General features: G+C 31.4%; 2 protein-coding genes across 3 annotated transcripts; one reads left to right on the top strand and one right to left on the bottom strand.

The window, feature by feature from the left end:
• The first annotated feature begins 837 nt into the window (after window positions 1-837).
• LOC114422361 (protein CHUP1, chloroplastic) lies at window positions 838-4,737 on the top strand. Of its 2 annotated transcripts, XM_028388675.1 has the most exons (5): window positions 838-1,076; window positions 1,403-1,672; window positions 1,775-1,863; window positions 2,534-3,337; window positions 3,651-4,737. In XM_028388675.1, exons 2-5 carry the CDS (start codon window positions 1,504-1,506, stop codon window positions 4,509-4,511), a joined length of 1,923 nt encoding a protein of 640 aa, XP_028244476.1. In that variant the 5' UTR covers window positions 838-1,076; window positions 1,403-1,503; the 3' UTR covers window positions 4,512-4,737. The 2 variants fall into 2 exon arrangements, with proteins under 2 accessions (XP_028244476.1, XP_028244477.1); XM_028388676.1 differs by lacking the exon at window positions 838-1,076 and having other exon boundaries at window positions 1,113-1,672.
• A 594-nt stretch (window positions 4,738-5,331) lies between these two features.
• On the bottom strand, window positions 5,332-7,754 carry LOC114422362 (GDSL esterase/lipase APG-like). The gene is made up of 5 exons (XM_028388677.1): window positions 7,468-7,754; window positions 6,987-7,117; window positions 6,668-6,901; window positions 6,087-6,342; window positions 5,332-5,734 (listed from the first exon to the last, which is right to left on the bottom strand). The coding sequence occupies exons 1-5, from the start codon at window positions 7,745-7,747 to the stop codon at window positions 5,538-5,540; spliced, it is 1,098 nt and encodes a 365-aa protein (XP_028244478.1). The 5' UTR covers window positions 7,748-7,754; the 3' UTR covers window positions 5,332-5,537.
• Window positions 7,755-10,437: the final 2,683 nt, after the last annotated feature.

Here is a 10,437-nt window from a genome sequence, read left to right as displayed (position 1 = left end):
TAATTTATATTATATTTTTACAATATTTTCTATTAGTTTCCTTTATATTTTTTTTTATAAAAAATCAAATACATTTAAATAATTTAATACTACAATAATGTAAATGTTTTTATACTATTATCAACTATAATGAGATTTTTCACCTTTAATTTGTATTAATTAATTACTTAAAAATTCATACATATAAGACATATATTTTTCTAATTAATTACTGTGAAAATTAAACACGAGAAACATTATATAAAATTATTAAAAAATTAATTTAAATACATTAATACTATATAAAACTGGTTTACATTATTATTCAAACACATATACGGTAATGCATTGTATACTTAGATTATCATCTTTTGTATATAATTATTTTAAAAACTATACTTAAAATAATTTTTATTAATTCATTTATAATATAAAACTTTATAAAAATAATATATGAAGACTAAAGTCAATTATTAATCTTAAAATGATACAATTTATTATTACAAAATGCCAAAACAGAGGTTGAAAAAGAAGCAGCAGAAAAGCTGCCTTGGAGGGAAAACTGCATAGGAATTGAAAGGGCACTCATGTTTAATTAGGACCCTATATTTGATCTGACAACAAAACTCATCTCTATAATTAAACAAGTTAGATGGATAAATTAGAAGATTACTTATCCAATTTACCTTTGTTAGATTTTCTCCTATTCATTGGTTGTTACCTAAGTGTACCAGAATCTTCTTCCTTTTTTATTGCTTTCTCTCTCTTAAGTCTTAACCATATTTTTCTTTTGAAATTTTCGTTCACAATTTAAAGTTCAGGTTCTTTTTCTCCATCTGACATGACCCTCGATCTTCCCACATCACATTCACCATTTACGTAATACAAAAATCAATGGGCAGTATTTGTTGGTAAAGATATATTCGTTTTTTCCTTTAAGGTTGCGTTCATACCCAGTTGTTCTTTTGTCCACGCGAGGGACAAGCAGATACGCTATTCAAACTGTTACCACAACATAACATCATCAAAATCCCACGGTTCTGTTCACTCCATTTTAATCGAGTCACAAGGCAACTCGTGATCATGATCATATAAATGTAAAGTTGAATTCCGTTTAATTTGCTTATTTTCATATTTCTTATGATTCATTATGTCCTATTAGTTCTTTTTTATTTGTGTGTTTTTTCTGTACTATTACTCGTGTAGAATGAATCTAACTTGGTAGGTCTTGTATGATTTGATTTGACGTGTTGCATGTGAGTTTTATGGTGTCTGGTTTCGGAGAAATTGTTAGATAGTTCTAAACCACCACTTATCTATGGTTCTGGTCAATCTTTATGTTCGGACTATGATGGTCCCGAACCACCTATAATTTCTCCAGGGATGTTGGTTTTTTGCTTATCCGTGATGGTTGTGTTTGTAGGCATAAACTAGAAATGAAGCTTGTGTTTTTCTGGTGGGCATGACATGAGATGGAGGATGATGATGAAGAGGATCATATCTAAGTGATCTTTCTCTGTCTTCATGATGGAAAGAATAGTTAGAAGGTTTTTCAATGTGGTAACAAGAGAAGAGAAGGGTATGAAGCCTTTGCTCCAGAAATGTGGTTTGGCTTTGGCTCTTACCTTTGCTGGATTTCTCTACTCTCACATCAGAACCAACGCTACTTCTTCCAGAGAGCAGCACCCTTCAGGTTTGCTTATTCAACATATTAACAGTTTTCGGTTTTGTATGTTATAACATACATACACAATTCCTCTAAGTGATGTTTTGTATGTATAATATGTGTTTTCAGGTCATGGAAAGGATGATAATTTTGGAAGAGGTAAAAGGGTTGCATCTAGTTCTTGCAGCACTGTTTCAGAAGAAAATGTTTTGGATAATGTAAGTTGCATGAGAAAGAGTATCTTTCTGGCATGGTTGTTATTTCAACCTTTCCATTTGAATTGTTGATAGGCTGTGTATAATTTTTTCCTTCATTTTTCCCATCTAGAACTGTTAGATAGTATATACTATTGGCTTGTTTATTATCTTGTAGTATTGTTGATTGGATTTTGGAAGTTTAATATCATGATTTTGAGAAATTAAAACCATAAGTTTTTAAATTTTGTTTTTATTTTCATTTACCAAAGAAAAAAAACAAACAAGGATAAGAGAAATATTTCTTTTTTTTGCTGGTTTCCCGTTGAATTCATGTGCTTTATGGAAAACACTTGTGACCTTCTGCGCAGAATGTTGTTTTTCCTTCTGAATATCTGTGTAGAAACTTTTGTGGGGGGAAAAACAGAAATAAACTAGTACAGGGAGTTGAGAAGATTTTTGGAAAGTCAACTGAAATTTAACTTGATGCTTCTCTGTTTTCATTATGCGTCTAAGTTTCTAAGATACTTTTGTTTTGAGCAGGTCAATAGATTTGCAGCTTTAATCTTCTGATGACATATCATCTGCTTGTAATTTTCAATTTACAAATTAAATGGACATAGAAAATTGGTAGAAAATCCCTAATATTCTTTTGTTCAACTAACATAGGATTGTTAAATTTCTTCTCTACCAGGAAGAAACATGCATTGGCAAGGTGATTAGAAAAAATTCCCCATCGGGTCCCTCTCCAAGAACTAGACAAAGCGGAGAGAAAGATGAGTTCCTCCTTCTTGAATTTAATGATCTTACCAAGGAAGCAGACTTTGGAGCCAACATTTCAGGTAGTTCTTTTAAGGAGTTAGATTATCCAAAGAAAAAGAAAGAGGTTGAAACGCCAAGGTCAAAATTAGGATCTCCTATGGCATATGCAAATCTTGACAAAGATGATTGTGAGATAGAAATCAGGAAACTCAGGAGCATGATCATAATGCTTCAAGAGAGGGAAACAAATCTTGAGGTTCAACTGCTTGAGTACTGTGGCATTAAAGAGCAAGAAGCAGCTGTGATGGAGCTCCAAAATAGATTGAAGATAAGTAATATGGAGACAAAGATGTTCAATCTGAAGGTTGAGACCCTGCAGTCTGAGAATCGGAGATTAGAGGCGCAAGTTGTTGATCATGCAAAACTGATGACTGAGCTTGAGACTACAAAAACAAAAGTTAAGTTTTTGAAGAAGAAACTTAAGTATGAAGCTGAACAAAATAGGGAGCATATCATGAATCTTAAACAAAAAGTAGCTAAGTTGCAAGATAACGAATACAATGCTTCTGCTAACGACCAAGAGATTCAGATAAAGCTGAAAAGGCTAAAGGATCTTGAGTGTGAGGCAGAACAGTTGAGGAAATCTAATTTGAGACTGCAGTTGGACAATTCTGACTTAGTTCGAAGATTGGATTCTACTCAGATCCTTGCAAATGCTGTTCTAGAAGACCCCGAGGTAATAAGATTACTTAGGTCATGTTAGGATAAACTTTTTGATAAGCACTTAGCAGAAGAAAATAAGAAGCGAAAATGCATTGAGTTTCTCCATATACTAAAATTAACTTATGCACTTTAACTTTTGGAGAGTCAAATGAAAAAAGCTTCTATAAAAGTTAAGTGCATAAGTTGATTTTAACTGGGCAACAAGCTCAATTCATTTTACCTTCTTATTTTCTTCTCCTATAAGTACTTATAGAAATGTTTATCCAAAAACAATCCACTGTTCTTTAAACTTGAGCACAATTTCACCTTTTTGCTTTTGGATGCAGGCACATGCTTTGAAGGAAGAAGGTGAGCGTCTTCGACGAGAGAATGAAGGGTTGACGAAAGAACTTGAGCAACTACATGCTGATAGATGTTTAGATCTTGAAGAGCTAGTTTATTTGAGGTGGATAAATGCTTGCTTGAGACATGAACTGCGAAGTTATCAACCCCCACCTGGTAAAACAGTTGCAAGGGACTTAAGTAAAAGCCTAAGTCCAACATCTGAGAAGAAAGCCAAGCAACTTATACTTGAATATGCAAGCAACGAAGGGCGAGGGAGCGTTTCTGATATGGACTCTGATCAATGGTCCTCTTCCCAGGCTTCTTTTCTCACAGACCCTGGAGAGCGTGAAGATTATTTTCCTCTTGATAATTCATCTGAGCTCAAAGCAACCAACAACACAAGCAAGTCAAGGATTTTTGGCAAGCTTATGAGGCTAATACGAGGCAAAGAGAGCCAGAATCAACGCGATCGAGCTACATCTAAAGAAAAATCAATGTCTCGAGAAGACAGCAATACCAACTCTCCACATTTCAGCTTGAGTATATCAACTGGAACCGAGGGTCTTAGGAGCGAGAATGCAACTCCCTCTGCCACATCTAGAACTTCCTTTGATTTTAACCAGACAATGAGTATGAAGGAAGAAAGTAGTAGAAATTCAGATAGCCATACCCCAGGAAGCTCCAAGAATCTCAGTCCAAGGAGAACAAGATCAGTAGATTTCAAAAACCACCTTCGTTCTTTCTCAGAATCCTCTGGCTCGGAGAAATCTAATTTGGTCAAATATGCTGAAGCTATAAAAGATTCCAGTGGAACCCTCAAACAAAGAACACATAGAAGATCAGCATCGATTAGTTCATTTTAACTTATTAGCTATATGCAAGGATCTTACCTTATTCTAACAGTTAATATTACAGATTAGCAGGTGATTTAGTAATCAATCCTGATGTGCATTCAACAACAGCGTTAGGAGCTGTTCAAATAACCATGTATTAAATAAGGATGCATTTATAATCATAGGCAAGTATTCATGAACATTTTAACGGCTATTCACTTCAGAGTATGACAACATTTTAATTTCTGGTGATTCATTATGATTCATTCCTCTTACTGTTTGTTGCTTCTTTTCTATTTTGGTAATCTCTTTAGATCAATTAATTATATGCAAAATACAGTTGAAAACTATTGAGCTGTGAGAATTCATATTATTAAGCTCCCTTCATCCTGCTTCTTTGCAAGAAGAAGGGTAAAAATTGAATTAGACTTATGTTGCTTTTTCATCACAGTGCTACTTGGACTTGTTCAAAAGTTGTCGCTGTTGACTATTCAATCTAGTGAGGCAGATTGTGAGGCGGAAACAAATGTTAGTTTTTTTTTCCTCTTAGCAATTTCATGTTATTTTTATTGTACATATTCAGATGGGTTATATAAAGTATAAACTTCTAATCCGAACCCTCAGGATATTATTTAATAGCCTGGTAAGCCACTCTAGTATAAGCACATTAACTAGATTTTTAGTTTGACCAAATTCCTTATATGACAAATTCACCAAAAAAAAAATCCTTATATGGCAATTCTGTGATCTTTGTGTTGCATAAATTTCTCCATGATTGGATTTTCGTTTATGCTAGTCCAAGTCTAACTACCAAAAATAAAAGAATGCAAATCTTCATAAACAGTTTATATGATGATAATAAGCAAACATTTCTCTATTATTATAAAATGGTTTACAAACGAGTTTATCTGAAATTTCTCAAGATCTAAAATACATAGAGCACAGTTTTTTTTTTCCAAACTAAAGAAAAACAGCAAACTTTTGAATCACTTTCACGATGTGTAGTTGTACTTGTACACAATAATAATTTCTAACAACATAAATAATGACGAGTCTTTATGTGACAAGAGATATGCCTTGTAGAATTAATGCATCAGCTAGAACTTGGTTAGCAGCTTGTGAAGGATGGACACTGTCCCAAAACACATACTGTGTGGCATTAGAACAAGTTCCTGGTGATTTTGGATTACACAACAAGGATGTTGTCTCTACAGTCCCGGTACCACAGCATCCTCTGTTTGCCTCCACAAAACCTATAAAGCATCATAAGATTGGTTAGAAAGAAAAACATCATTTTACTGCAAGATATGAATGTTAATGTGGCCATATTTGAATAAACTTCTCTATAAGCACGTACTTGCAAAAAAAAATGAAATAAACTCCTTCATAAACCAAAATTAACTTATGTATAAATTAGAATCAGCTTTTTGGAGAAGCTAAATGATTTTATCTTCTCTAAAAAAATAATTTCAACTTATGCATAAGCTAATTGTAGCTTATAGGAGAAGCTTATTTATTTTTTCTTCTCTTAAAAGTACTTATGAAAAAACTTATCTAAACAAGACCTTATGTTAAATAATTAATTTTAGTCAAAGTATAGTCTACCAGATTTTGAAGGGGATTGAACAAGGTCATAGAGAGGCTTGTAAATGTCGAAAACCGCAATCTTAAGACCAGGAAGTTGCTTTTGAAGACTCGTTGCAGCTGAGTTGAGCTTCTTGTTAAATCCTTGAGCATCAGTGTTGATTCTTGAGACACAACCATTCTCATGGAAACCAAATATAGTCCTTGCAGCAGGTAGGCAACCCAATGGTGGGAGTGAAGTCACTCCAAGTCTCCTGCCTCCCAATCCATACAAGTCCTGCGTCCAAACAAAAAAGCAGCGGAACCATTAATTTCTCAACATTTGAACTATTTTGAATGTGCATTGGGCTAGATCTGTATCAAACATAGGAGGTATATCGCTCAAAAGATTCAAATCTATTGGACTCAACTCCTCCATGCTTATATGGGTCTCAAGTGTTTTTGAGAGTTTCTCTACTAGAAATATAGAATTTTTTTTGGTAAAGACTCTCAAAAACAGTTCTAACCTTATATCCAAACAGACTTATAGACTTATTACTTGTCTTTATAGTTCTCCAACAATATATATATATATAAATAATCACAATAGTTTAATAGAATACCTTAACAAAACTTGAGAATGAACCAATTAAGTAGGACGAATACTGATCAGGAGTGTAGACTTTGTTGATCCAAGGATTGACATAATAATTTTGCACAAAGTCACTGCTTCCAGCACTGAGCACATACAACGCATCCTTGATGATTGAGGCTGCTTTTTTACTGCCAGCTACCTTGGCCAGCTTGCCTTGGTATTCCTTGAAATAACTCAACTGTTGGGACAACGGAATCGCGTGCTGCCAAAAAAGGAATAAAAGAAATTGTTAAAATCAGAATTCTTGTAAAGTAAAACCATATGTTAATTATTCATTCCAAACTTACATTCAAAGTAGCAGCATTTTCATCATAACCAGATGCAGCTGAAGCAAAGTTTGCTCCAATAAGGAGGTTTTTCCCTGATGCATGTGGGCTAAGATATGCTGGAGCATAGGTCTTGAAACCCAATGTGTCAGCTGCAAATTAAGAAAACATTCCAACAAAAATGAAACTTAAATGCATAAGTATATATATGAGCAGTACAACATCTACTACTACTCTATAAACCCACCAGGATCGGTCTAGTGGGAGTTTGAGTAATTATTCTAAGGGTGTTAGGTTAAAATCTCGTTATTGTCATTATACACCCAAAAATATACATATTTTTTTTATTTGTAGGAATCGAAGATAGTGTTAAAGAGTTTATATGAACTCACCCATCCTGCTCAATCAACAGACTACTTTGACAAATAATATACATATACTCCATTGTCATCTAATCTAAATAGTCACAGGTTGGATATTTGATGGTTTAAGTTTGTCTTACCAGTGAAATCAGTAGCTAATTTGCCATTGCAAAACCTCCCAGTAGGTTGGTGGTTAACAAAGTCCCTCCCATAAGGAGGGTAATCAGCCTTGAAAAGGGTGGGAAGATAGTCATTGTTCCCTACATCCACAGCAGAATCACCAAAAGTTATGATTGCAGGCACAAGGGTTGTTGTGTCTTGTGCATACACACAACTGAGGAAGAGAAATGCAAAGAGTAGAACAAGTGCTCCAATAATGTTGATCATCTTAATAATATTTTTGTTCCTTTGGATATGCATTGAGTGCAGCAGAAAGTGAGAACTTATATGGCAACCGAAAATGACGCCTATTGAAGGAGGAGGATGGGAGTTAGGCACGGCCATTAAATGTGAACGCGTAAAGTGGTTATGTGTATACCTTCTCCATTGATACTACTGATTTTGTTCGTTACTTGTCTCTTCTGGTTAATTAACTGACTTAACTCATTTGCTGAAGCTACTTCACTTCACTTGGTTTGTGTGTGATTTGTCTCTTTAACTAATCAATTACTCTCTCAAGTCCATATGATGACTTTTAGTTTCTTTCATTTACTATGGTAGAGCTAAGTAGTTGAGATTTTGTGCGAGGGAGGTGTGTGGTGATGAATGTAATGAGGGAGGATCGACCACATGCGCATGAGTTATTTCGGTTGTTGTACAGAAAAAAGGTCGAGTACGTACTCGCTTCAACTTGCCATGTATAGTGTACCTTTTTTCTATTTTTTTTTCTTGGAATAAAATTGGCTAGATGCATCATGTTAATAGTAAGAGTTATGATATTAGTACATCCATTTTGGGTGCATTAGGATGAGAATAAGAGAGTTAAGAAGAAATGAAAAAAAGTAGAGTGAGAAAATAATTAATGTGATAATGTGATGGATGAGTAATAAAAAGAGAAAGAGAAAAAATAAAATGAGATAAAAGAAATACAAAAGAAAAAAAATGAACATATGAATATGAATAGTATTTTTCTAATAATATTATTTTGATCTTGAATTAAAAAAAAAACACTTGTTTTTACATGTGTTAGACACTCACTTATCTTCATGTAAATGAATGCATTCATCAACTTATTAATAATATAAGGAATGCTAACAATAAACATTTTAATACAATTCTATTATTACTTAAAATTTATTAAAAAAATTATAAAATAAAGAGAGATTCGTTAATGAGAAGTAAAACCATTAAAATTTTAATTTTTCATAAATTTTAATTAACAATAGAAAACATCTTTGAAAAAATGTGTTCTATCAGTGATGAATTCAAAAAAAATTTAATCGTCTATAATATTTTCACACAAAATATATTGTAAGTTTTCACAAAATATATTGTAAGTTTTCACATGATAAAAAATCTAAATATCTAAGTTTCTACAAATCTTAAAAAATAAAGTGGATTTCATTTTCATTCTAAAAGAATCTTTTTATGGGAACAAAAATAATAATTATTTAATATATACAATTAAATAAAATAATTAGTGGGAACAATTGTCCCCTTAATGTACAATATGCATCCGTCCCTACCTTTGATAGCATTTTAAGACACTTTTAAATATTTTCTTTTATTGATTAAAAATTACAAAATCATAAAAGTTATTCATAAAACAAGACGTTAGATACACAATTTAATAGTTTTCAGTAAAATTCAACCTTTCCATAAAAAATATCTTTTAAAGTATAAATAGTGTCATTAAATATAATTTCACTTAAACTATTTATTATTTCTATGACATTTTTTAAACAAAATTTAAATAATATTATCAATTAAAATTAATTAACTAAATTATTTTTTATTGATATTGATAAATTAATTATTTGATTCTTATAAAAGAAAAATATCGAAAGTAGTACTTGATAATAACTGGAGATTAACATATATGCATCTCGTGGACAACAAGCATACGTAACACCTCGCGAGTCACGTACTTATAGATTATGTTTATTAAAATTAGTTTATATGTTAATTCAAAGTTTATAAGTTATAAGTTAGGAGGTGAAAAATTAGAAGATAGTTGAAAATTTATAAATTAATTGATTTAATTAAAAGCATTTAATAAGACTAATCGATAAATATCAAATGACTTAAAATAATATATTTAATTATATGTATAGTTTAGTTAATAAAAAGTGGAAATTTTATGAATCGAATCGATAAAATAAAAATCATATTTTTAGGAAACAAATTAGGTTATATAATTTTTGAGAAAACATAGAATAAATCAACAAATAAACATAAAGTTGATATGTCCAATGAATTTTTAACTTTATATAATTAGGAGCAAGTAATGATAATTGGTTAGTTGATTGCTGTGTGTAAGAGTGTGTAAACTTAGATAATGAAATTTCTTATTGACAGTGAATAAAAAAATATAAAAGGGTTTTAAGTTGAATAAAAGAGTAAAAAATATTTTCAAATAAAATAATAAAAATAAAATTAAGAAGAATAGAAAATTAATAACTTACAAATTAACTTATTTTTCATAAGTTACTTCTGGTAACTTCTAAAAAGTAAATTCATATATCGAGCTTATAAACTCTTGAAAGATAATAATAGAAACTTTATTGGCCTATAAAAGAAGAATACTCTCAAATATCAGATATGAAAAGAAACATTACTTGATATTTATGCTATTCATATGCTATGCAGGGTTATTTTTGTCCTAAAATTTGGAAATTCTGGAATCTAATTATGAAAAAAAATTGTGGAGGTTACAAAGCATAATCACGTGGATTTTAGATCCTTTAAAATATAATGGTGTATTATTTGATAAAATAATAAAATTATTGTTAAAATATAGACCACCCATTCAACAACTTTCAATGGGATATATACATATATATGTATATAAATTAATATTAATATTAGATGTATCATATGAGAATTATCCTTCTTAACTATTAGATTAAAATGAAAAGTTAAGATTAAAATATTTTAAATTAAAATTAAAA

Source organism: Glycine soja, chromosome 8 (genome assembly GCF_004193775.1).
Source record: "Glycine soja cultivar W05 chromosome 8, ASM419377v2, whole genome shotgun sequence".
In the NCBI taxonomy this organism is placed as follows: Eukaryota; Viridiplantae; Streptophyta; class Magnoliopsida; order Fabales; family Fabaceae; genus Glycine; species Glycine soja.
Note: the sequence above shows the minus strand (reverse complement) of the source record. Positions and strands in the feature narration are given on the sequence as shown.